The 27,957-nt window shown below is 39.4% G+C and overlaps 1 protein-coding gene across 2 annotated transcripts in view; it reads left to right on the top strand.

Annotated features, from left to right (window-relative positions):
* Positions 1-27,957, top strand: part of LOC130928636 (neurexin-2-like) — a 774,303-nt gene that overhangs the window by 336,948 nt on the left and 409,398 nt on the right. For both annotated transcript variants that reach the window (XM_057855357.1, XM_057855358.1), the window contains one exon: positions 6,481-6,498. In XM_057855357.1, coding sequence (XP_057711340.1) covers positions 6,481-6,498 — 18 coding nt within the window. The remainder of the gene's footprint in view (positions 1-6,480; positions 6,499-27,957) is intronic.

Here is a 27,957-nt window from a genome sequence, read left to right as displayed (position 1 = left end):
GAATTTTCCGTAGCGGCTAATTTCTCTCATTGCTTTTTTTCACAATGTTTCAAAATGTATGCATGGTACGAAAAATATAATAATTACCTTGAATCCTCGAACAAATCACTCCTGAGACAATCCTTCCTGTTTGTAAGCGGTACAACTTTCGTACTTTTTCAACCTAAATCCGGCGTTAGATCGCTGCGTGCGTGTGTTTGAGAATAACTCCTCTTGATGCTGGGTGTGGACAGGCTCCTTACTTGAAGGCGTGGCGCAGTGATTAGTATTGCCCATGATAGTGTCAACATCATGACGGTCTTATGACAGTCTTATGACACAACTGTAAAATAAAGCATTACCTATGAACACAAATAAATCAAGAAATAAACCACACTGGATTATAAGCCATAGGATTCAAAATGGGGGTAAAAAGTAGCGTCTTTTAGTCCGAAAATTACACTAGTTTCTAGCTTTTACACCCGTTTAGATTGCACTCAATATGTGTAAGTCAGTCTGCTTGTTTTGATCGCACGTCCCGTTCCGTCTCGAGAGCCACTCGAGCTTGCGAAGAAGCAGCGCTCGGTGGGACGACTTACTCTCTCCAGCAAGGCCAGCGACTCTTCTATGTCTCTGTGTCTGTTACCTGGCAACCGAGTCGCCTCCAGGCTCCTCTCACTACAACGGTAAAGTAATAACTAACTACACAAAAATCGATAATTACAGTTGGATAGACAGCCTTGTTATGTAAAGTTATGAAGGCCTCAATCACATTCAGAGGTGGGTCGAGTAGCCAAAACATTTACTCAAGTAAGAGTAGTGTTACTCCTAAATAATATTACTCAAGTAAAAGTAGTCATCTAAAAAGTACAAGTCAAAAAGTGTTCGTTGAAAACTCAATGAGTAACAATGTGAGTAACTGTTTACACTGTTTGATTTTTTTTGGTATTATTTATTTTTTTAAATCATGGTGTATATTTAGTAGCAAACCCAGATTTCAAATGCTCCACGAGGTCTGAGCTACCTTTCGCTGAAAGCGAAATTTTTTTTTTCCTCAGCACAACTTCATCGATATGAACTGTTATTATTATACTGTCTTGAAAGAATTTAGGGTAGGGGTGTCAAACGATTAAAATTTTTAATCGAGTTAATTACAGCTTCAAAATGAATTAATCGGAATTAATCGCAATTCAAACCATCTATAAAATATTCCATATTTTTCTGTAAATTATTGTGGGAATGGAAAGATAAGACACAGGATGGATATATACAACATACGGTACGTAAGTACTGTATTTCTTTATCATAACAATAAATCAACAAGATGGCATTACCATTATTAACATTCTGTTAAAGCGATCCATGGATAGAAAGACTTGTAGTTCTTAAAAGATAAATGTTAGTACAAGTTATAGACATTTTATATTAAAACACCTCTTAATGTTTTCGTTTTAATAAGATTTGTAAAATTTTCAATCAAAAAATAAACTAGTAGCCCACCATTGTTGATGTCAATAATTACTTACACCATGCCCATGGGTCCTGAAGCCTATAAAATCAGTCGCACCCAAGCGCCAACAGAGGGCGGCAAAACTCCGAAAAACACAACAAGTACACCTTTCACTGTGCTGTCATTTTAATCTGTTTGAGCGGGGCATTTGTGCGTTAATTGCGTCAAATATTTTAACGGGATTAATTTTAAAAAATGAATTACCGCTCGTTAACGCGATAATTTTGACAGCCCTAATTTAGGGATTTAAGGATTTATTCACAAGAATTTTCGGAAATAGGAAACGGAAATAGCTCTTTGTTTACATGTGGCGGCCGCTAATTTGATTACTGACTAGCATCATAGTTTGCAATATTTAGGTAAAATAAATGCTAACTGCACGTTTTTTTGCCTTTGATCAAGAATCAAGACTGTTTTACGTCCATTTCTATAAAGAATTCAGGAATTTAAGCATTTATTCACAAGAATTTTCAACAGAAATAGCTTTTTGTTTACATATGGCGGCCACTAATTTGCTTACTGAATAGCATCATAGTTCGCAATATTTCCGTAAAATAAATGCTAACTGCAAGATTTCTTTGCTTTTAATCAAGAATCGAATCTGTTTTACGTCCATGTCTATAAAGAATTCAGGGATTTAAGCATTCATTCACAACCATTTTCAACAGAAAAAGCTCTTTGTCTGTGATATGGCTGCCGCTAATTTGCTTACTGACTAGCATCATCGTTCGCAATATTTGTGTAAAATAAATGCTAACGGCACAGTTTTTTATGCTTTTAACCAAGAATCAAGACTGTTTTACGTCCATATCTATATAGAGTTCGGGGATTTAGGCATTTATGCACAAGAATTTTCACGGGAAAAAGCTCTTTGATATGGCGGACGATATTTTGCTTACTGACTAGCCTCATAGTTGGCAATATTTACGTAAAATAAATGCTAACTGCTCGTTTTTTTTTTCTTTTTAATCAAGAATCGAGGCTGTTTTACGAGTATTTATTCACAAGAATTTTCAATGGAAAAAGCTCTTTGTTTACATATGGCGGCCGCTTATTTGCTTCCCTACTAGCATCAAAGTTTGCAATATTTACATAAAATAAATGCTAACTGCACTTTTTTTTGTTTGTTTGTTGCTTTTTATCAAGAATCGAGACTGTTTTACGTCCATATCTTTAAAGAATTCAAGGATTTAAGCATTTTATGACAAGAATTTTCAACGGATAAAGCTCTTTGTTTACATTTGGTGGCCGCTAATTTGCTTACTGACTAGCATCAAAATTTGCAGTATTTACGTAAAATAAATGCTAACTGGACGTTTTTTTTGCTTTTAACCAAGAATCGAGACTATTTTACGTCCATGTCTATAAAGAATTCAGGGATTTAAGCATTTATTCACAAGAATATTCAACGTAAAATGGTCTTTGTTTACATTTGGCGGCCTCGAATTTGCTTACTGACTAGCATCATAGTTCGCAATATTTACGTAAAATAAATGCTAACTGGACAATTTTTTTTTTTTTTTTTTTTTTTTTTGCTTTTAAACAAGAATCGAGACAATTTTACGTCCATATCTATAAAGAATTCACGAATTCAAGCATTTATTCACAATAATTTTCAACAGAAATAGCTCTTTGTTTACATTTGGCGGCCGCTAATTTGCTAACTGACTAGCATCATAGTTCGCAATATTTATGTAAAAGAAATGCTAACTGCACGTTTTTTTTGCTTTTAACCAAGAATGAAGACTGTTTTACGTCCGTATCTATGAAGAATTCAGGGATTTAAGCATTTATTCACAAGAATTTTCTACGGAAAAAGCTCTTTGTTTGCATATGGCAGCCGTGAATTTGCTTACTGGATAGCATCATAGTTCGCAATATTTACGTAAAAAAATGCTAACACCACGTTTTTTTTGCTTTTAACCAAGAATCGAGACTGTTTCATGTCCATATTTTTACAGAATTCAAGGATTTAAGCATTTCTTCACAAGAATTTTCAACGAAAAAAAAAGCTCCGTCTGTGATATTGCGGCCGCTAATATGCTTATTGACTAGCATCATAGTTCGCAATATTTACGTAAAATAAATGCTAACTGCACTTTTTTTTTTTTTTTTTGCTTTTAACTAAGAATCGAGACTGTTTTACATCCATGTCTATAAAGACTTCAGGGATTTCAGCGTTTCAGGGATTTCAACCCCCCCCCCCCAACCCCAAAATGTTCATCATAATTCACTTTATCGAACTTTATGACTTGAGTTATCGATTGCACTTTGACTGACAGTCGCTATTTCAAAGAGTTATGTTAAGTTGCTATGAAATAATGCATACGGGCAAGCAATGTGGCCGAGAGCAATTAAAATTGATGATTTATTTACCCTTCTGAATTGCAGTTTCTAATTACGGGTTGTCATGATTTAACCATTATGCATGCTGTTAAATTATGCTGCTTTCAGAGAACGTTTTTTAATTGGGTTATCCAGAGGGTAAAAAAAAAATAATAATACTTGCCGAACTGATGGCACAACCCTATTATATGAGCTTGAGTTTTATGAGATGATATTTGAGGAATATGAAGAAAAGAACTATTTGGACTTTCCATATGAATTCAAGTACAGTGGTGCCTCTACCTATGAACGTCTCTACATACAGAATTTTTAGGTTAAGACATGCCTCAATGGGAAAATATTGCCTTTTGTTTCTAAAAAAAAACCCCCCAAAAAATCAGGATACGAAAGGCAAAAATACAGTACGGCTGCAGTTAACTGAACCTGTCATACTTATGCTTTAGCTGCTCTGCCATTGGCTATTGCTTAGCATTCCTGGCATCCAACTGGTTGACAGTTACCTCTGTTTATGTATGTGTGTATCCCAGCGTCCTCTTCACCCGCCCCTCGTGTTTCGACAGCTTTCCATGAGTGTATTAACCTTTAATATCTGGGTCTTTGAAAAATGACCCAGATAGTTTTATTCTGTTTTTTGTTTTTGTTTTTAATGGGATTTCTTCGGCGTGCCGCACAGCCCAGACCGTTTGACCGATCGGCACCGTTCAAATATCCATACGACCGAAATTTTCACACGATGCAGGGAATTTTTCAAACGACCCTGAGAAATTTTCCATTCGCCCGTAAACGCAGATTTTTCGGAGAAAAAAAAACAATTTCAAAATTTATCTAATCCTACAATTTTTACCAAATCACATAATTTGGACATCAAAAATTCCGGGACGGTGAAGGGCTGAAAAGTTGTATACAGAATTTGGAAAAAAATTACGGTTCCCCGGAAACTTTCTCATTCATCTTAAATGGGATGCAACGTTCAAATTTCCCCATTCACTTTGTATGGAATTTCCAATGAAATTTACATTGCATTGAGGCCATTGACGGCCATGTATGTCGGATCTATTGATGCCAATGTACTCAGATTCCATTGAGGCATATGTAAGTCGATGCCATTGACAGCTATGATGTCCAAATTTCTCATTGATTTCCAATGGCATTAACTTTGCATTGAGTCCAATTTAGACAGATGCCATTCAAGTAATTTCTATTTATGTCAATGTACTTGGATTCCATTGACGTATATGGATGTCGATGCCATTGACCATTCATTTTCAATGATATTTACTTTCTTTAATGCTATTAAACGGGCATGTTTGTCTATTCTATTGATGCCAATGTACTTGGATTTCAGTGACAAATTTGACACCTACGTAAGTCGATGCCATTGATGGCCATGGACGTCCAAATTTTTTCCCATTCATTTTCAATGGCAAAAAAAAACAATGTCCCCAAATCAACAGGAAATTACCAGATATCAATTGGACACGCCCCCCCAAATGTCTCCAAATGACCTGATATGACCAGGCCACTCCCCCAAATGACCTGATATGACAATGGCACACCCCCCAAATGTCCCCAAATGACCTCATACAACCAGGCCACGCCCACCAAATTTCCCCAAATGACCTGACATGACTTGGCCACGCCCCCCCCATGTTCCCAGATCAACAGGAAGTGACCTGATATTGTCCCCGAAATGTCCCCAAACGAACCTGGGCGGGGCAAAGAGCTGAATCTCCACACAGCAAAGACCCAGAGTAATTTCTCCAGAAATTGCAGTTTCTAGTTCTTGACTGTATTCTTGTTTTTTTGCATTGTGCACCTCTCTGATTTTATGTTTTACTGTGCAATAATCTACCGTCAGTCGCACCTAACTATAAGCCAATACTCACTAAATTTGACACAAAAACGGCATTTGCTCATAGAAAAGCCGTACTGGACTATAAGCTGCAGCTGTCCTTACTGTATATTTACACCAAAAGATATTAACCGGTAACACTTTATTTGACATCGACATCATAACACTGTCAAGACCAAATGAACCACCATGAAGCTTTGAACAAATTGGCTGCAAAGCTTCATTGCTTCAAGAAGCTTCATTTGGCCATCACTGCTCCCAGGAGGAGACGGTCAACTTTTGCTGCCACCTGCTGTCAACACTGTTTTTGTCCAACATGCCTCCTAGCATGCATTGCAGCTCTACAGATGTAAATAACAATCAAAATTCATGTTTTGTGCGAATTATTTTTACAGTTACTGTTCCAGTTGGTTCATTAATTGCTAGTTATGTTATTTGGGAATGCTTTATTTGACAGCGGCACCATAAGACTGTCATTAGACAATCATAATTAACACATAACATTGTCATGAGCATTAGTGAACGCTTATAACAGATGTCATTTAGTGTTATCTGGCAAATGATCTCAGTTTTGAATGGATGTAAAAGATCTGAGCTGGACATAAATGAAGTTAGTGACGTAATTTGCCGGGTGACACTTAATGACATCTGTCATAAGCATTCAGTAGCACCAATTTCGTAAGTAGAGGTACGACTGTATAAGAAATATTAACGCTGCCTGAGTTTTGTTTGCACTCAGATTGAGTGGAATCCTAACTAATTTCAATTCATATCTCTTTTCTCTGTCTTTCAGGTGACTCATCTCAAAGCGGTAAGAAAATTTATTTCCTTCCTGTGTGCCAACTGTTGTCCATTGACACATGCTGTCTTACCATTATTTGTTAGTTTAGCTACTCAATTTTGGAAATGGTTGTTTCCATACCTGATTACTCGAATTTGGAGTGTGTTTACGATTTTCTATGCCCTGTGACAATGTTAACTCTGCCATCTCAATGTCCTTAAGCCGCAAGCTGCATTGCTTTCCAATGTAAATGTAAATTTCTGTCGTGCACACTCCCTGAGCATGGGCGCCATTATGTGTTTCATTAATTTTGTTTACAAGGTTCTTATCCCCCTGCACTGTGTATGGTTTTTACTAACCGAGAGACCAAATTGTCTGTTTCGCATTTTACTATACGTGAGGTATATATGCTGACACGTCACAGCAGACTAGCTTTCTATTAGCATGTCATTTGGATTGCGGGCGTTTTGCTCGGAAGGGATAGGATGATGGGGCGGACTAATGAAACGTTTCACTTACTCCTTCAAAAAATGGTGAGGAAAGAAGATGGGCTCAGTTTCAAACTCTTGCTTGCGGCGCTTGCCCGTCTTGGCTTCTGCTGATGTCAGTGTTACTTTATTTTCTCAGCTTTGGCATCTTCTCTTTGAGTTTGTAATAGTGATACTTTCTTCAGTTTGGTCCACACAAAGTCACACGTATGTTCAAGGGTATAATGCGTTCAGTTACATAGGTCTATAGATTGTCTTCCAAAATGTTGTAAGGTTAGAATAGACCTGACCATTACACACATTTGTCCCTTTTCACTAGCTGAATGTGCCGGTCCATTTTTTTAAACCTCAAATTCACATTTGATTGGCTGATAACTTGATTCCAAGCCATACAGACACACGTCATGTCGACAACATGCCGCCCCCTTCGAAGAGGAGGGATATTAGAAGTTGTTTTCGGCCAGCGGCAGCCACTGTAAGTAATGTAAAAAGACATCAATGTTGTGGAGATGGGGGAAACACCACAAATTTTGCTACTAAAAGTCCGACCTGCATCAGAGTTAGCCTGAGAAAGCCCGTAAACAGTTTACTGAAGACATGTCAACAAAGCACATGGATTACATGTCTTATGGTCTGATGAGACGGGCGGGCTTTCTTGTGTACAGTCTTCAGAGGAGGCTTACCCTTGGGGTGACAGCCATGCACACCCATTTGATGTAGAGTGCGGTGTAGGGTCTGAGCACTAACAGGCTGACCCCTCCACCTCTTCAATCTCTGCAGCAGTGCTGACAGCACTCCTGTAACAAGTCACATATTTTGGGGGGAAAATAAGAAGTAGTACTCAATTTCGACATTTAGGGATGTACGTAGTTTCTAAAGGTGTACTCACTTGTATTGGCGATCATCACAGTTATCGCGATTATCACGATTATTGATGTATCTTACATTACTAATTAATACAGTCACCAAACAAATTTATGCCCATTATTTATTTATTTATTTATTTATTTATTACAAGAAAGTGCAAAAACATTAACCATTTTAAAGGGAGTAATTATTTCTCACATCAATACAATAAAATTTACATTTTTAGAAAGTCTTTAGAAATAAGACTTCTTTTAACCAATATACTTTGTTTTCACAGATTTCTGTACTATTTCGCATGTTTGTAGTGTTGCTGCTGTACTTAATCATGTTTTTACACGTTCTGCATATGAAATACACGTTTGTGAATCAGCTAATTAGCTTAGCGCTTGGCGCTAACCATTAACATCTCAAAAACAACAACAATAAAGGCTAAAACAGTACAAGAGGGTTCGTGTACTCACCTCATATAGATGTACACGGGTCTTAGAAACACATTTTTCAATTGAAATGCCTTAAAACTACTGTTGGACATCTAAAAGATAAGGAGCAACTATCTCCCTTCCCCTCTTGCTCTAAAAAATAACTTGCGCACAAAAAGCCGGGTTGCGCTTTTGTACCTGCCTGTCTCATACACAAATTCATTTTCCAGTCTTTTAAAAAGGAGTAAATCTCTTTCTCAGTAACTGGCAGCATCCATCGTGCGTGCGCCCGTCAACGGTGCCCGGGCGGCGGACATGTCTTGAATTTCGTTCTGCTACGAGTGGCTGCCATAAAGTTATGAGGGAAAATCATCGTTTTTGAACCTTTATGAATCGTAATCGAATCGTCACGTGTCGAATCGCGATGCATGTAATAATCAATTTTTTTGGAACTCCTCTAGTTTGATCGCTGGCGACCTGGATAAATTGTCAACTTGTGCTTTGAAGCCTTTTTCCAGCTTTCAAAATGGAGTCAGAACAAGGGGTTAAGACTAAGGTGAACGATCGGAGTTTGGCCTTTTGGCCGGGTTGTCGGAGTCCCGCCGGTGTAATTTCGGCAATCTAGCTAAAAGGTCAGATTCCGTCACAGGTTATGCTGTTATATTGTCCCTGCCAATGTTGAGACCAAACCAAATATTTTTTCCGCCTTATTCAACAATGTTCATATATGATGCACTTTCAGACGTGGGTCTGGTCAAATTTCAAATTTAGACATCTGTGCTTTGCAAGATAGGGACATAAACGTCAGGTTGGATTAGTCCAAGTCTTTGCACTGCATGAGCCCCCAAGAAAATCTTTGCATCTGCTCGGTTTTATTCTTGTTAAAGTTTTGAGAATTATTAAAGGAGCAAAATTCTCAAGTACTGCCCAACACTAATGCAAAGTGGAGTGTTAGTCAGTCAGGTTGAAAGCATCTACATGCCTTTTCCATCTAATCAAATGACACTAAGAAAGATGTAAACATCTTACTGTGCATCTGCCGGTCTCAGAGTCCCAAAACAGTGTTCTCCGTGGACGATTAGCATCTCTCGTTTGCCTTTTATTTCTTTTCCCCCTCGCCATTCCTTGAACGACAAGCGAGCACCGCGCTCGGATTGGCCCGCTCGCCCCAGGAGAACGCTCAGCGAGACGCAGATCCACAATTTGGAAGATAAAGCGAGGGATCCGAGCGCCGCGCTGGGTGGAGGGCAGCACTTAGCAGAACACATTGTTTTCCTCTGCATCGTCCCTACAGAACGACAACAGTCAGACAAACCTCAAAAACAAAAGTGGCGATGCTCGGAGCTGTTTGTTTAAAACGCTCAACATCTGGTATTATGCATTCATCCACAGTTGGGGAATTCATTATTCTGCTCTGTAAGCGGCTTTATTCCGAGCTAACGCTGGCACGGCGAGCGAGGAACATCCCTACTGTGAATCTCGGCGTTCCTCATTTACGGCCCGCTTTCATCACCTTCGTCATCCGGACCTGTAAAAACACTCGATCCGCGCAAATGCAAGTGTTTATCTTCTTCGCCGCCGCCAAATGGCCAATGACGGCCGAGTGTGTTCACCTCTCCATAACGGAGGGTGCTAATGAGCTACCTGATATAATTACTGCTCAAGCAATCCACACTCTCAACCCCTCCTACAGAGAAGATGTTAAAGAGCTGCTCATTTGCTCCATTTAGGGCATTATTTACGCCATGTGTTGCTTCACTGTCTGACACAAATAGACTCACCAAGGGGCCTAAACAAGGAAATTTGCATGGCGTGGGAAAGCAATAAAAACTGAAATCAGGGGCGGAACTTATGGGGGTGCTAGAAGTGCGACCACACATACAGTGGGGCAAATAAGTATTTAGTCAACCACTAAGGCTACGTTCATACTACAGGTCTTAATGCACGAATCTGATTTTTTCGTGTTTTTCCGAGTCGAGTGAGGCATTAACTTGACGGTCCGAACGTGACAAGTCGCATAGAACTGGACCATTTCAAATCCGATCTGGGTCACTTTCATATGTGGTTCAAATCCGATCTGGGCCACATTTTTCCAGATTGTCGCGGCGGTCTGTACTGTCCAGTCTCTCAAATCAGAATTCATGCAGCAATTACGTCATCAAAAAGCGAGAGAGACGCTATGTAACGGTGCAGCTGTGCGTTGTTAGCGCCTAGCTTGCCTTGAACACGGCTTTTTAGGAAGGGTCGGACTTGACAACAGTCATAAAAAAATAAAAATGGGTTGAGGATAAGCCTGAGAATGATCGGTTTTCTGTCTGCTCCATATAAGCAATATTTCAATATTGCTTACACAGCCGAGAGTCGGGGCAAACTGCCCGTATGTGTGTGTTAGACATGCACAGAAAGTGCTTGCATGCTATCGATCCATATACTTTAAATTAGGGCTGTCAAACGATTAAAATTTTTTAATCGAGTTAATTACAGCTTAAAAATTAATTAATCGTAATTAATCGCAACTAATCGCAATTCAAACCATCTATAAAATATGCCATATTTTTCTGTAAATTATATATATATTCTGTAAAATAATTTGTTGGAATGGAAAGATAAGACAAGATGGATATATACATTCAACATACGGTACATAAGGACTGTAGTGGGCATTTCACTCTACTGTCATTTAAATCTGTCTATGCTGTCCTCACTCCGAAGCGTCTACTTTTTCCAAAGCTAGACAGCTAGTGAACGACGCCTTAATAATCAGACTTCTTCCTTTTTCATCTGATTTATTAATAAAATGGCCTCAAACCATTGTCCTCTTTAGACCGTAGTGAAACTACAAAAAAAAAAGTACACAAGCATTGCATAAGCAACAACGTTAGCTTAGCGCGTTATACAGGTTCACTAAACATAAACAAAAAGCGTTTCATACAAAAAAATATAACATTTCGCTTCCTAACATAATATGTACATTCTTTACAACAACCATACTTACGGACAAATCTTGTCCAAGGATCATATAAGCACAACATTACAACGTAGGCGTCAGCCCGAGACGTCGTGCAGCCATATTGAACTGGCAAGAAAGCAATAAACCATGTCGCAAAGCGACCACAAGAGTTCGCTGTTAGACAGCGCAAAAAACCTTACTGTAAAACTTACCAAAAGGCAGGATACTGTCTGAGCGGGACATGTGCGTTAATTGCGTCAAATATTTTAACGTGATTAATTTTAAAAATTAATTACCGCGCGTTAACGCGATAATTTTGACAGCCCTACTTTAAATATAAGCCTAAACTGGGATTATTTATGTTTGTTATTTATGTCCTCTTTTTAAAAAGGAAAATATGATATCCCTGGAATGACGGATGACAGCCAACATGTGTGGTCATCTGTTTTGATGCTTCTGCGCATGCGGGTCGCTTGTCGGACTGCGAATTAGTGCGCATGCGTAATACTTGAATGGTCTCAAAGGACAAAGGCAGTCTGAACGGGCACGCCAAAAAAACAGATATGACAAAAAATCGGATTCGTGCATTAAGACCTGTAGTATGAACGTAGCCTAATCGTGCAAGTTGTCCCACTTGAAAATATTAAAGAGGCCTGTAATTGTCAACATGGGTAAACCTCAACCACGAGAGACAGAATGTGGAAAAAACAGAAAATCAAATTGTTTGATTTTTAAAGAATTTATTTGCAAATCATGGTGGAAAATAAGTATTTGGTCAATACCAAAAGTTCATCTCAATACATTGTTATGTACCCTTTGTTGACAATAACGGAGGCCAAACGTTTTGTGTAACTCTTCACAAGCTTTTCACACACTGTTGCTGGTATTTTGGCCCATTCCTCCATGCAGATCTCCTCTAGAGCAGTGATGTTTTGGGGCTGTCGTTGGGCAACACGGACTTTCAACTCCCTCCACAGATTTTCGATGGGGTTGAGATCTGGAGACTGGCTAGGCCACTCCAGGACCTTGAAATGCTTCTTACGAAACCACTCCTTTGTTGCCCTGGCTGTGTGTTTGGGATCATTGTCATGCTGAAAGACCCAGCCACGTCTCATCTTCAATGCCCTTGGAAATTTTCACTCAAAATTTCTTGATACATGGCCCCAAGCATTCTTTCCTTTACACAGATCAGTCGTCTTGGTCCCTTTGCAGAAAGACAGCCCCAAAGCATGATGTTTCCACCCCCATGCTTCCCAGTGGGGATGGTGTTCTTCGGATGCAATTCAGTATTCTTTCTCCTCCAAACATGAGAACATATGTTTCTACCAAAAAGTTCTATTTTGGTTTCATCTGACCATAACACAATCTCCCAGTCCTCTTCTGGATCATCCAAATGCTCTCTAGCGAACTGCAGACGGGCTTGGATGTGTACTGGCTTCAGCAGGAGGACACGTCTGGTAGTGTAGGATTTGAGTCCCTGGCGCAGCATTGTGTTACTGATAGTAGCCTTTGTTACTGTGGTCCCAGCTCTCTGTAGGTCATTCATTAGGTCCCCCCGTGTGGTTCTGGGATTTTTTTTACTCACCGTTCTTGTTATCATTTTGATGCTACGGTGTGAGATCTTGCATGGAGCCCCAGATCGAGGGAGATTATCAGTGGTCTTGTATCTCTCCCATTTTCTAATAATTGCTCCCACAGTTGATTTCTTTACACCAAGCGTTTTACCTATTGCAGATTCAGTCTTCCCAGCCTGGTGCAGGTCTACAATTTTGTCTCTGGTGTCCTTCGACAGCTCTTTGGTCTTGGCCATAGTGGAGTTTGACTGACTGAGGTTGTGGACTAGTGTATTTTATACCGATAATGAGTTAAAACAGGTGCCATTAATGCAGGTAGCGAGTGGAGCCTCGTTAGACCGCGTTAGAAGAAGTTTGACTTCCAGAAATCTTGCTTGTTTGTAGGTGACCAAATACTTATTTTCCACCCTAATTTGAAAATTCTTTAAAAATCAAACAATGTGATTTTCTGTTTTTTTGTTTTTTTCATTGTGACGTCATTTGTTTAAAAGTTTAAAATATGCGAGTGAATAATTTTTTAAGTTTTTTTTTTTTTTTAATGCAATATTAGACATTGATTAATGATTCTAAGCTAAAAAAATGACAGACATTTTGAATAATAAATATAATTAATTACTTTCGTTTTATGGCTGGGTTGAAACAAAAGTGGTTGCGCGACGTCTGTAAACGGGGGTTTCCAGGGTAAAACGGACCATTTTAAAATAGTTCCGGCGCTTAACATGCCATGAATCTGCAATGGCAGCATATAGACATATTGTTCTATCAAACACAACAGTTCTGTTGGCTTAAAATACTGCAGTCTATTTTCAAGAGGAGTGCAAGAGCAGACACTTTTTCAATCTTTTCTGTGTTTTTCGCCATATATAAAACTATTTTAATAATTAAAAAAAAAAATCACATCGGAATTGAGGGAATGTCTTTGCCGCACCCATGTTCGTGTTGGATGGTGAAGGTGATTAATGAGGCCCAAAGGACCCAGAGAGTTATCAGTGCAAACATGGCGAACACAAGGTCGGGGTCACTCAGTCAGATTCATGCCTTAAGGTCCTGGTAGAACATTGTTAGTGAAGGATAGCCAGTCGCGTGTGTTCACGGGAATTAGGTGAGTAATTAAGACCATTATGAGTAATGTAGAATAATTTAGTTCCCAACCCCCGCCCCTTCACTTGAATGTTAAAGATCATCACACAAGTGCAAATAATAGACAGTTAATAACCCAAGTAAGCATAACGGAGTTGGTTCGGAAGCTCAAAATTTGAAGTTGAATATTTTTGCCTCTTTGCCCCATGTGAAAGCTCAAACGCATCACAAATTAATGTGGCTGAGTCGTGTTACGCAACACCCTCAACTTCAACTCAGCCTCATTGTGTCTCCCTCGTGTTTGTTTGCCGACGCTGATTCGGTGGCGCTCGAGAGCGTCTGCGTTGAAAAGCGGATCACATATCAGACGGGGCCGTGTTGCGACTTGTGGAGAGGGAGGAGAAGATTCGCGATCTGTTTCTGGAGGCAGGATTCAGAACTTTGACTGTAGTAAAAGCCTGCTATTGTCACCGCTGACGAATACTCTGAACTCATAAGGAAAGCATTGGTGCGAGTCGATATGGAATGGAAAACTGGAATGTAGAAAATCTTTCGGAACGTGCTAATACTGTACGGAAAGATTGATTTTTTTCATTTTATTGAAGAACAAAGGTGTCAAACTCAAGCCCGTGGTCCAAGATCTGTCCCGTCATAGCATTTTGCTAACCCATGGAAGTCAATTTTATGCATCGATTTAGTGTTTCTTGCAAAATAAATGTGGTCAAAAAACGTAAACGCCAAAGTATAAGAGCATATTTGCAATTGAGAGGCACTAAAATGAGGATTTGGTCAATTTTTAGGTCAACAAATGTAATATTACTCAATGAATGTTGCAAGCTACTAGCTTGCTAGCTTTGCTGCCGTTTGAGCATGCCATGACCTAAGTGTGGATAAAAAAAATCTTTTAAATTCCAATGTAATTTAACTGGCTGCCCTGTGTTTCGACCAAATGATGGGATGGATGATAGGCTTGTCTATTTATTTATTTTTTATTCGACACATTTAACTTTGTTTGTCGTTCCCTTATAAAATCCGAATTAATTATTTTTCATCTAAGTAAAACACAACTTAAAATGTCTATAAAAGTCTCAGATTTTACACGAGATGTACAAAAATCACCATATGCAGAGATAATCACCTATATTTTCAGGATCAATAGCAATATTTAACATATAAGTTTTTGACCAAAATAGCAACTTAATTTTTCAAAAGCTAATAAATCACTCAATTTAACATCAGAAACTTAATACTTGAGGAAAACATGCAGAATCAATCATAAATAATATGTAAATAGATTATTAATACATTTTATATACAATCACAACTTTTTATAAAATAGAATAGCCCTTTATTATCATTACACACTATACACTGTTAGCGAATGAGGCTAGCAGCCGCCTGTTGTAACAGGAGCTTTTCTGGCAAAAATCCTTGTGAACAAATGTTTAAATCCCCGAATTCTTCATCCATATGGACGTAAAACAGCCTCAATTCTTGGTTAAAAGCAAATAAACCGTGCAGTTAGCATTTATTTTACATATATTGACGAATTACAATGCTACTATGTCAGCGAATGAGGCTAGCGGCCGCCTGATGTAAAAGCTTTTCTGGCGAAAATTCTTGTGAATAAATGCTTAAATCCCCGAATTCTTCATAGATATGGACGTAAAACAGTCTCGATTCTTGATTAAAAGCAAAGTAACCATGAAGTTAGCATTTATTTTACGTATATTGACGAAGTACTATGCTACTATGTTAGCGAATGAGGCTTGTGGCCGCCTGGCGTAAACAGAGCTTTTGTGGGCAAAATCCTTGTGAATAAATGCTTAAATCCCCGAATTCTTCATAGATATGGACGTTTTCCGAAATTTCCGGGTTCGCAGTGAATTAGCAACAGGCACACTTTTGCAAAATATACGATGTTTATTGATTAGAAAATGCAGAATAAATTGGATTTATTGATTACAATCCCACAAGAGCAAGCAAACAAACATCAAAACCAGCAAAACAGGTGGTAACGATGACGCTAATTATAGCTTGTCAATCCCAGAATCCCCGCGCTACCGTTGGAGGACAACAAGATGTTCCTTAGCAATGAAAATCGCTTACTGTGACAAATGAGCGGGGAGCCAACGCTCCGTTAAAGCGGCGAAGGAACAAAGCCGAGCGATCCGTACATGATCTTCCAGCGGACTTCACGGGTCGCCTGGAAATGTCCGGTTCTTGTAGGAACGCGCCCCGTGTTGGCCGGGGCGACCAACCCCCGCCCCCAGGCAGCGCGCGCCTTGCCCAAATGAGAAATATTAAAGCTACTTTTGGTTCAGCCCCTTGAAAAAGGGCTTCTCACATGGTCAACAAGTTGTGCCGTCCTGGTAACAGATGTTCTGTCCCCGCGGTAAATATTATGGGTGCAAAACAAGTTCTCGTGAGATTCCCTCCTAACTCTAGAACCCAAGCGCGTAAAAAAACAATACTATGGTGCAAAACAAGTTATCTCGTGAGATTCCCTCCTAACTATGGAACCCAAGGTGAACAGGCGTCGAAGTGGAAACAAGGAGAAGTTGTTACACAGAGGTAATCATACATCACAAATGCATAATGTGCAAATGTTGAGGCATCACATAATATTTTCCCCCTTCATTCTGCCCTTTGACCCGGATTGAATTTATCATAAGGCATAATGTGCTACTTCACTTCGGGTCACATAATATTTTCCCCATCAGACGTAAAACAGTCTTGATTCTTTGTTAAAAGCAAAGAAAACGTGCAGTTAGCATTTATTTTACGTAAATATGTCGAAGTACAATGCTACTCTGTTAGCGAATGAGGCTAGCGGGCACGTGACGTAAACAGAGCTTTTCTGTTGAAAATTTTTGTGAATAAATGCTCAAATGCCCGAATTTTTCATAGATATATACGTAAAACAGTCTTGATTCTTGGTTAAAAGCAACAACAACAAAAAACTGCAGTTAGCGTTTATTTTACGTAAATATGTCGAAGTACAATTTCACCCTGTTTGCGAATGAGGCTAGCGGCCGCCTGATGTAAAGTTTTTCTGTCGAAAGCTCTTGTGAAAAAATGCTCAAATCCCCGAATTCTTCATAGATATGGACGTAAAACAGTCTTGATTCTGGGTTAAAAGCAAAGAAACTGTGCAGTTAGCGTTTATTTTACATAAATATGTCGAAGTACAATGCTACTCTGTTAGCGACTGAGACTAGCGGCCGCCTGACGTAAACAGAGCTTTTCTAGAGAAGATTCTCGTGAATAAATGCTTAAATCCCCTAATTCTTCATAGATATGGACATAAAACAGTCTCGATTCTGGGTTAAAAGCAAAGAAACCGTGCAGTTAGCGTTTATTTTACATAAATAGGTCGAAGTACAATGCTACTCTGTTAGCGAATGAGGCTAGTGGCCTCCTGACGTAAACAGAGCTTTTCTGTTTATAATTCTTGTGAATAAATGGTCAAATCCCCGAATTCTTCATAGATATGGACGTAAAACAGTCTTGATTCTTGGTTAAAAGCAAAAAAAATCTGCAGTTAGCGTTTATTTTACGTAAATATTGTCGAAATACAATGCTACTCTGTAAGCGACAGACTAGCGGCTGCCTGATGTAAACAAAACTTTTCTGGTGAAAATTCTTGTGAATAAATGCTTGAATCCCCGAATACTCCATAGATATGGACGTAAAACCGTCTTGATTCTTGGTTAAAAGCAAAGAAACCGTGCAGTTAGTGTTTATTTTACATAAATATGTCAAAGTACTAAGCTAATCTCTTAGCGAATGAGGCTAGCGGCCGCCTGATGTAAACAGAGCTTTTCTGGAGAATATTGTGGTGAATTAATGCTCAAATCCCCGAATTCTTCATGGGTATGGAAGTAAAACAGTTTCAATTCTTGGTTTAAAGCAAAAAAAAAACTGCAGTTGGCGTTTATTTTACGTAAATATTGTCAAAATACAATGCTACTCTATTAGTGACTGAGGCTAGCAGCCGCCTGGCGTAAGCAGAGCTTACCTAGAGAAAATTATTGTGGATAAATGCGTAAATCCCCAAATTCTTCATAGATATGAAAGTAAAACAGTCTCAATTCTTGGTGAAAAGCAAAAAAAAAAAAAAAAAAAACTGCAGTCAGCTTTTATTTTACGTAAATATTGTCGAAATACAATGCTACTCTGTTAGCGACTGAGGCTAGCGGCCGCCTGACGTAAACAGAGCTTTTCTGGTGCAAATTCTTGCAATCGTAGGCAATAGTTTTTAAGAGCCACATGACAACAAAAATGTTAGTTTTTTATATATGTAGTGTAGAATTGAACATTTTAGTATTGTGACAGCTTTAATGGACACCTCTCAGCAAGAATATTCCAGTAATGTTATATTCAATGAATTTCTGAACACCAAGTGAGCAACAAGGCTATTAAACACCAGGGTTTGGTACACACATCCCGTCTTGTCGTTGCTATTCCAACACCCCATCATCTCCCACTGAAAAACACCCACTTCCGTTCCCGTCGAGGATTGTTGACAGCGTTCCTTGTTTTGAATAGAGTATCACAAAGCAAATCACGGCGCTATTGTTAACTTGAAAATGACAATCAGAGCTGCATTGTGGGAGACCACGTGGTTCGTGGCGAAACAACACTGAAACGCCTTTTGACTGAGCCGTTGTTGACAACACATTGATGAAATCCAGCGAGTTACACCTTCTCAGGCGGTTCGCCAGACGTATTATCACATTCTGTAGAAGACCAATTGAAAGAAAGTAACTCCAGAGTATAAAAACACTGTGTGATTTAACAAGTTAGCCAATTATCATGATTGCACGCAAAACATTGGATGTTAAACCATCGAATCGGAGCACCAAACGCGTTCGATTCTTTGATGTGATGCACCAAAGCTAAATTGTTGGCAGGCGTATGACACTCACGTGTCCCTCCGAATGTGTTTTTCCTAAACGCTCCGATCAAACAAGTGGGCCAAATGCTCCTGCGAGATTTGTATTCATTTAGGTTTTTGTTGTTATCGCGACTGGGAAAGAAACAGCGAGCCTGCTGTTTTATTTCGTAAAGGACATCATGTAGAAAGGTCATGACACGGTTGCATATACAACTCCGAGCAAAAAGTATGGAATCACCAGTCTCGGACTAGCACTCAATCAGACATTTTATCATGTAGGACAAACTCAGATGAAAAGCTTGAAAAAATAATGAATTAGTTCAAAAGTGCAACTCTTCAGCATTCAGAAACACTAAAACAAATGAATAAAAAAAACATTGCGGTAGACTGAGGGAATTTTGATGTTTTCTTCAGACATTCAGCTTTGTAAATCTCACTGGAACAGCACCAAACAAAAGTTCCAGCATCATCACCTTGTCAAGAGTCAAGAATCTGCATTGGACAAGGTGATGTCAAGAGTCAACAATCTGCATTGGACAAGGTGATGATGCTGGAACTTTTGTTTGGTGCTGTTCCAGTGAGATTTGCAAAGATGACTGTGTGAAGAAAACATAAAAATTCCCTCAGTCCACCGCAAAGTTTTTTATTCATTTCATATAAAATTTCTGAATGCTTGACTTGACTCTTGACTTCGGGGAATTTTGTTTTCTTCAGGAAGCTATCTTTGTAAATTTCACTGGAACTGCCCCAAACAAAACTTCCAGCATCATCACCTTTTCCAATGCAGATTCTTGACTCTTGACAGCACCAAACAAAAGTTGTAGCATCATCACCTTGTCAAGAGTCAAGAATCTGCTTCGGACAAGGTGATGATGCTGGAACTTTTGTTTGGTGCTATTCCAGTGAGATTTACAAAGATGACTGTCTGAAAAAAACATCAAAATTCCCTCAGTCCACCGCAATGTTTTTCATTCATTTCTTTTAGAATTTCTGAATGCTTGACTTGACTCTTGACTTAGGGAATGTTGATGTTTTCTTCAGGCAGTCATCTTTGTAAATCTAATTGGAACACCACCAAACAAAAGTTCCACCTTGTCAAGAGTCAAGAATCTGCATTGGATGTGTTTTGATTGTTATCTCTTTGTTTCTCATGATTCCATATTTTTTTCCCTCAGAATTGAGTGATTCCATATATATTTCCCTGCACTTGCTCTATAAAAGTAACATTTACTGACCACAATGTTTTTTATTCTTTTATTGTTTCTGAATGCTAAAGAGTTGCACTTTTAAACTACTTTATTATTTTTTCAAGCTTTTTATCCGAGTTTGTTCTACATTATAAAATGTCTGAGTGAGTGCTCATCCAAGTGATTCCATACTTTTTGCTCGGGGTTGTATAGATATTCTCAACACGGCACGTTACTTCCTTCACTCTTTCAACCCTCCTCTGCCTTCCCTCAGCTCTGATCTTCAAGGCTGCTCATGTCTCTTAAATCCGCCTAATCTTACAACATCAGCTTGGTATTGCGTCTCATTACGAGTGCCGGGCATGGCAATTAGGGTGTTATACACCCATCCCTCCTCCGACAAGTCACGCTCCTGTCTGTGAGCTCAAGACCACTGCTGACTAAAAGCACAACTAGGTTATTACCAAAAGTGTGCTTTCACATCTGCTCTGGGGAATCTGCGTAACAACGCCGAGAGACTCGCCACACACTCTTTAGGAACGCTAACACACCGTACATTTGAGTCCGGACACACGCACGCGTGTAGATAAAGATAAGGATGGAAAAATATGGATTAATTCCCAGGAGTAAATCTGCATCCTTCACACTTGAAAATTAGGTGACTGCCTGTTGCCACTCAGGATTCACACGTGAGGATTTTACCAATTCCTCGGTAGGGCTTTATTGAGAGCTATTTCTGGACACAGCGTTTTAATTGCCTTGTCTCCATATGGCCCGTTCTGGTTTGTGAAATAATTTATTCATGCATAGACATCATTACTATTGACGTCTCACTTCGTCATTCTTTGCGCGACGTCTTATCAGAGGGGGCCGAGCTTCATTTAGTAATAGCCGAAGACAGCACACGCTCATGTCGGATTTAAGCTTGGATTACTTACGATTGGATTCAACTACAAAAGCTGTATTGCATACAAACAGGAAGTGATTTGTTCGAGGATTCAAGGTAAATATTATATTTTTCGTACCATGCATACGTGATTGAAGCATTTATTCGCGGGGATTTTCTTTTTTGTTTACACATGGAGGTGGCTAATTTTCGTAACTGGCTAGCCTCATAGTTTTCTTTAAACCAAGAATCGAGACTGTTTTACGTCCATGTATATGAAGAATTCGGGAATTTAAGCCTTTATTCACAATGATTTTCGCCAGAAAAGCTCCTTTTACTCCAGGCAAGCCTCATTCGCTAACATAGTAGCATTGTACTTCGTCAATATACGTAAAATAAATGCTAACTGCATGGTTTCTCTGCTTTTAACAAAGAATCAAGACTGTTTTAACTCCATAACTATGAAGAAATCGGGGATTGAAGCATTTATTCACAAGGATTTTGGCCACAAAAGCTCTGTTCACGCCAGGCGGCCGCAAGCCTCATTCGCTAACATAGAAGCAATTTTACTTGGTCAATATATACAATAAAGGGCTATTCTATTCTGTAATAAGTTGTGATTGCATATAGAATAGATTGATAATCTATTTATAAATTATTTAAAATTGATTCTGTATGTTTTTCTCAAGTATTACGTTTCTGATGTGAAAATTGAGTGATTTATTAGCCGTTGAAAAAAATTTAAGTTGCTATTTTTTGCAAAAACGTATATGATATGTTAAAGATTATAAGTCATTATCACTGCATTTGGTGATTTTTGTGTATCTAGTGTAAAATCTGAGAATTTTGTAATTTTATATTATTTTATAATTATTAATCTTATAATTTTATTAGTTTTGTAATACCTACTGTATATAGAAAATAATTAATCTGGATTATATAAGGGAACGTCTTTGAATTTTTTGATGGCGCTGCTCATGGAGACTCATATATGGTAGGGTGACCAAACGTCCTCTTTTGCCCGGACAAGTCCTACTTTCACGTAGTGTCCTCGTGGTCCGGGCGGGTTTTATAAATTCATAAAAATGTCCGGTTTTTATGATTTTTTAAAAATGATTTTTCACGGGACCAATTTGAAGAGAATCCCTCCGACCACTGGGTGGCAGCAGTTGACATGGCTCCTACGAGAATGGAGGGAAGTAGTAGTTCTTCTTGTTTTTGTTGGCAGTTTACCCCCTATCATGAGGCATTACCGCCATCTACTGGGTTGACGATTTGGCTACAATGCCTGAAGTTTTTTATTTTATTTTATGATAAATACGTATATAATGGCAACTGTTGACTTCTGTCGGAGCTTTGACTGTAAAATTCCGTTTGGTGTCGCATCGGCGCGCTGCCGATGATTGTAAACTTCAATAGCAAAGTTTGATTTTTGCCTCAGCTAGCTATCAGTAAGCTAAACTGCGCTAGGCATTATGGGAAGCGTAGTTTTGAACTGCTACGTTTGGAAACGTGCTGATTGAATAGTTTGTCAGTTTATTTTGGTTTTTGTTTGTGTGCAATCTAGAACATTGAATGAGAATATCAATTGAATGGGAATAACAATTTGTCAAGGACAATTGTCGTGATAGTAATTTATAAAAATGTTTAGTTGGCACAGAGCCTACTGTGTGTATGTGTATTGACTGGACTACATTTCTATGGGTCTGCATTTTATATATATATATTAAAGGGGAAAAGATATCGTCATCGCACACACCATATAATTGTCTGCATTAGTCTAACACAGGGGTCCCCATCTGCCGGGCCGCGGACCGGTACCGGTCCATGGCGCATTTGCTACCGGGCCGCACAGAAATAATAATTTAATAACAACCGCATTCTGGCCGAATTAACCCTGTGCCCCTGCTTAACACACCAATATCTCTGTCTACTCTAGATATAATACTACGGGATAGATTATAGAAGTCCAATGATTGGACTGCTAGCAGTACATCTTGTTTGTGTATATAATATATCTATGTGCGCTTGTCCTCGATAATAATGTATTACTAGGCCGCGGGCGCAGCACATTTGTTCCGGGAAATAATTAGCCCCCACACGAGCAAAGATAACTGGAAAACAGACGTCTTTGGAGATATTTTTACGGCGAAAAGGGCACCTGACGAGCCTACAACCTCGAAGACCCACGAACTGCGAAGGAGTGGATTCGTGACCCGTTTGTGAATAAACGGAGAGATCGCAAATGACGGCGACCTTATTAAACGTACATTCGAGACAACAACTCAACCGAGGTTCTGGATTAAAGTCATTCTGGAATATCCTGACATCGCGACCAAAGAATTGAAAACCCTGCTACAATTTCCAACATCGTATCTTTGTTAAGCGGGCTTCTCAATTAATGTTTAACGACAAGGCGAAGTCGTTAATGGTGAGCGCGGTGTGCAGCTGTTGTGTGCAGCTTACATGGCAGGATGAATCTGAGGAGAACTTTTCTACAAGTCCTTCCATAATCAAACGTAAGTTAATATTCCTTTCTTTCAAGAAAGTTTGTAGTGTTTACTTTGGAATCGCTGCATTTGTGCATTTTGTGGCTATGTTTAACGTTACGCGCATGCACAGAACCGCATCGTTGCAATTTTTGATGGGTTGCAAAATTTGTCAGAACACCGGTCCGTGAAAAAAAAGACCCAAATAACACCGGTCCGTGGTGCAAAAAAGGTTGGGGACCCCTGGTCTAACACATATATAGTCTAACACATACATATGGTACAGGTTGGCACCGTCTAACTGTTTGCATTACTCTAACACACGTAATATAATTAATCAGGAAATAGTATCATTTTCATATTTATGTTAGGACTACACTACTAATATAAAATAAATAGAACACCATAGTTTAATGAGCAGAAATAGAAGAGATACACAATGCCGTCTTATCACAAGATTGACGCACCAACTCTGGCAATCAGCTCTCCCAGCAAACTCCAAGGACAAAGCGCTTTGTCCTAAAACAAGTACAACCAGCCCGGACAGCAAAGTTGATAGCGGGCGTCCCAATCCGCGCACGAACCTAAGCCGCCCAAAACCGGCCACAGAGGGGATGACCCAAAAGCAACGCCCAGAAACGCCTTCGACAAGGCCCGCCTCAGCAAAGACTTTAAAAAGACTGGACACTGAGATAACACAGATTTTTTCTGCTCGGAAACATATAGCCTTGTTTTGGATCCAGAATTGTCCCCCCGTCGTCTGTTTTTGCCTTGTTTTTACCATTGTCGACGAATAAATTGTCAACCTGTTTTCGGTGAGTGTTCTTCAAGCTTTTGAAACATGGAGTCAGTACAGAGGGTTAAAATAAGAGGACGCGCGAGATTCGGCCTTCCCGGCGGGCGCACGCGGGGCAGCGTCAGCCGAGCGGCACTTGTTTTGGTTGGTGCTGTCCGTGGGTGTGTCTGGGCCGGGGTGGGGGATTTCAATAATATATATATATAACATTTTTTTTTTTAAGTCATTATTTTTTTTTAAACTGCATTTTTACATCCAGAGTTGAGGGGGCACACTTTAAATATAGTAAAGTGATATAGGCATCTTTGAGTGAACTTCGAGTAAAATTCAAGTATCTTGAGGCCGGGCTGAGGCTGGGCTGAGTGTCCTCTTTTTTAGAAATTAAAATATGGTCACCCTAATATATGGCTAAGGTGCTTATTTTGGTTTTAGGTTGGTAGCAGCTTTGTTTTTGAAGGCAAGGCAAGGCAAGGCAAATTTATTTATATAGCACAATTCAACACAAGGCAATTCAAAGTGCTTTACATCACATGAAGATCATAAAAATCACATTTAAATCAAAACAACGTAGAAACGAAGACAAAAGATCGCATTTAATCACAGAATAAAAATAAATAAATAAAAAATAAAACAAAAACTACTACAAATAATAATAATTGAAATCAGCAATGGAGATAAAAACAAGAGGAATAGAAAGCAGGTAGATTGAAATATATAGACAGTTATAGATATGCAGTGCTAAACAAAAGCATTTTTAGCCCTGATTTAAAAGAGCTAACAGTTTGAGCATACTTCAGACGTTTGGGTAACTTGTTCCAGAGGTGAGGAGCATAATAACTAAATGCTGCCTCACCCTGCTTGGTTCTTGTTCTTGGAACATGCAGAAGACCGGTTCCAGACGACCTTAGGGGTCTAAATGTCTCATAGGAATCTAACAAGTCAAGCATGTATTTTGGTCCAAGGCCATTAAGTGTTTTGTAGACGAGCAGTAGTATTTTATAGTCTATCCTTTGACTTACTGGAAGCCAGTGTAGCGATTTCAAAACTGGTGTAATGTGGTCCAGCTTCCTTGTATTTGTGAGGACTCTGGCTGCAGCATTCTGTACCAGCTGCAACTTCCTGACTGATTTTTTATCAAGACCTGTAAATATACCGTTGCAATAGTCCAATCTGCTGAAAATGAATGCATGCATAAGTTTTTCCATGTCTTGTTGAGTCAGAAGCCCCTTAATTCTGGTTATATTTTTTAGGTGGTAATAAGCGGATTTAGTGACGGACTTTAAATGGCTATCAAATTTTAGGTCTGAGTCAATAATTACGCCAAGGTTTCTGACTTGATTTGTAGCTGTAAGTGACATTGTGATAAGTTGGCTGCTTATCTTTGACCTTTCCTTTTTTGGCCCAAAAATGATCACCTCTGTCTTCTGCACATTTAACTGGAGAAAATTCTGGCACATCCATTCATTATTGAAAATAGGCCCCGTGTCATGTCAATACATTATGAAGTCTATGACCTAACCTAACCTTGTTAATAGTACACCTTTGCTATTGACTTTGATTGCCCATGATGCTTTTCACACAGCTATTCCACTCGTAATGAAAAGGCAGAACCGGTCCCGGATAAGCTACTCTCTCAGCAATTATACAGCATTGTGTTTCGTCTTTATTCATCGAAGCTGGCCCAAGAAAGACGTACGCTTTTCATGTCATTCTTCTGCTCGGATCAATAGGAGAGAGTTCAAGATGGATACATGATCTCCACATTGCTGGCGTTTTCCTCATCCCCACTGCCAGCTAATTGAAGGTGGTGATAAATCTCTTTTTGGACCAACTTTAATTAAGTTGCCTCTTTTAATCACTTCTGCCGAGTCGTGCGGCGCCTTTTCCTTTAACTCCCAATTACTCAAAATGGAGTTCAAAAAAATATATTGCTGTAAAATGGAAGACAGAGGGGAATCGGTCTTAAGGGAGAGACAGGAATAGTTTTGCAGTGGAGTATCTTGCGTTTGTCGCTGTCAACAACCTGCACACCTGCTGACGAGAGAGGCTAGGAAAACTCTTCAATGTGTTTTTGGTGGCAGTCTCGCCTTCCGGGAGGCCTCTTTAGTCCGGGGAACACACGCGTAAACCACCTCGTTATGGCTAACATTGAGCCAGAAGAGCTGCGAAAACTCACCAACAGATTAGCGGCAGCAAAGAGACAAAGCTGCAAGCTCTCTAGGGGGTAGCAGTGAGCCAAAGTGGCAGATGCTAGGTGCGAAGAGGGGCAGCGTACCTGATGGTAGGCCATTTGCGCGTGTGTGTATTCATAACGATTTGTTCTCGTCGTGGCAAAAAGGGCCAACAGTCTTCCGCCGTGCCGTCTGACCCAACCTGTTGGAATGATGCTAATGGTGCAGACGGTGGAGCGCCACGACCAGGTGCTACCCGCTGAGAGCAAATCAGCCACGCACCATGTTAACCCACACCCAGGGACCAATTACCACTTAGGACTATTTAGTCACATTTAGGCTTCATTCACAACGCGGAGCATGATTCTAAATTTCGTTTTGTATGTATATTCGTCCACATTACCAAAGAAAAACTACTTGTGTACGTGGGAAAAGTATCACTATACATACCATATGAAGGAGTTAGTACCTTTTATCGTAGGCACATTCTAACGGTTGGCGTTACTCTAACACATTTAAGATAATTAATCCGGGAATAGTATCGTTTCTCGTATTTACTGTTTGACTGTTTGTTTTATTGAGGTGGCAAAATCCACAACCCTCGTTGCCCGGACAACAGTAACTCCCGAATCCTCTTGTCCAATCCACAAACAGACAATAACAAGAAAATAGCGAGTCAAAATTTACGTCGGATGTCGAAAAGATCATGTGTCAAAGCGATCGTATGTCGAGGTACCACTGTATTTTTTTATATACACTGCCAAAAGAAACAAAAATATATACGCCGCAACACTCCTGGAAAAAGAAAAAACCTTTTTAGGTATCGAAACTGGACTCCGTAGATTCTAAAAATCATAAATTCCGACGCAAAAAAATGCGATCGGGTCTAGAAATGTGCCGATTACAGGTTTCAATTACAGGTTACAGTGATACTGTACATTAAACCATTACATAACCACATTTAACCAAAGAAATACAAAAAAAAAAAAAATCATTTAATTCCGGCGCGAGAAAAATTGACAAAAATTAAGCATTATTCATCTGAAGGAGATAGTACCTTTTCTTGTAGGCACCGTCTAACTGTTGGCATTACTCTAACACACTTTATATAGTCAATCAGGCAATAGTATCGTATTCTCGTATTTATTGTTTGACTGTTTGTATAACTCTAACACACCCAACATGAAATAAATATCACTTATACCATAGTTTAAGCAAAACAAGCAGAATATAGGGCGTAAATGATACACAACGCCTTCTTATCACGGAAGCCGCACCAACTCTAGCAATCAGTTCTCCCTGACAGTCCAGAACAAATGGCGGGACACTCTGCCCCAACACAAAGAGCACAGGAGAATGCCCGATATCCAACTGATAACATGACTGACAAGACTCTGACAGCCCCTTTGATGCTAAGGTGGCAAAATCCACAACACTCATTGCCCAGACCACAGTAACTCCCGAATCCCCCGGTCCAATCCACAAACAGACAATAACAATGACGTGTGTCAAAGCGATTGCATGTCGAGGTACCACTGTATTTTTTTTTTTTTATACACTGCCAAAAGAAACAAAAATATATACATCTTATAGGCCACAACACTCCTGGAAAAAGAAAAAAAAACTTTTTTAGGTATCGAAACTGGACTGGAGATTCTCAAAATCAGAGACTCCGATGCAAA

The sequence above is a fragment of the Corythoichthys intestinalis genome, chromosome 13, assembly GCF_030265065.1.
Source record: "Corythoichthys intestinalis isolate RoL2023-P3 chromosome 13, ASM3026506v1, whole genome shotgun sequence".
Taxonomy (NCBI): Eukaryota; Metazoa; Chordata; class Actinopteri; order Syngnathiformes; family Syngnathidae; genus Corythoichthys; species Corythoichthys intestinalis.
Note: the sequence above shows the minus strand (reverse complement) of the source record. Positions and strands in the feature narration are given on the sequence as shown.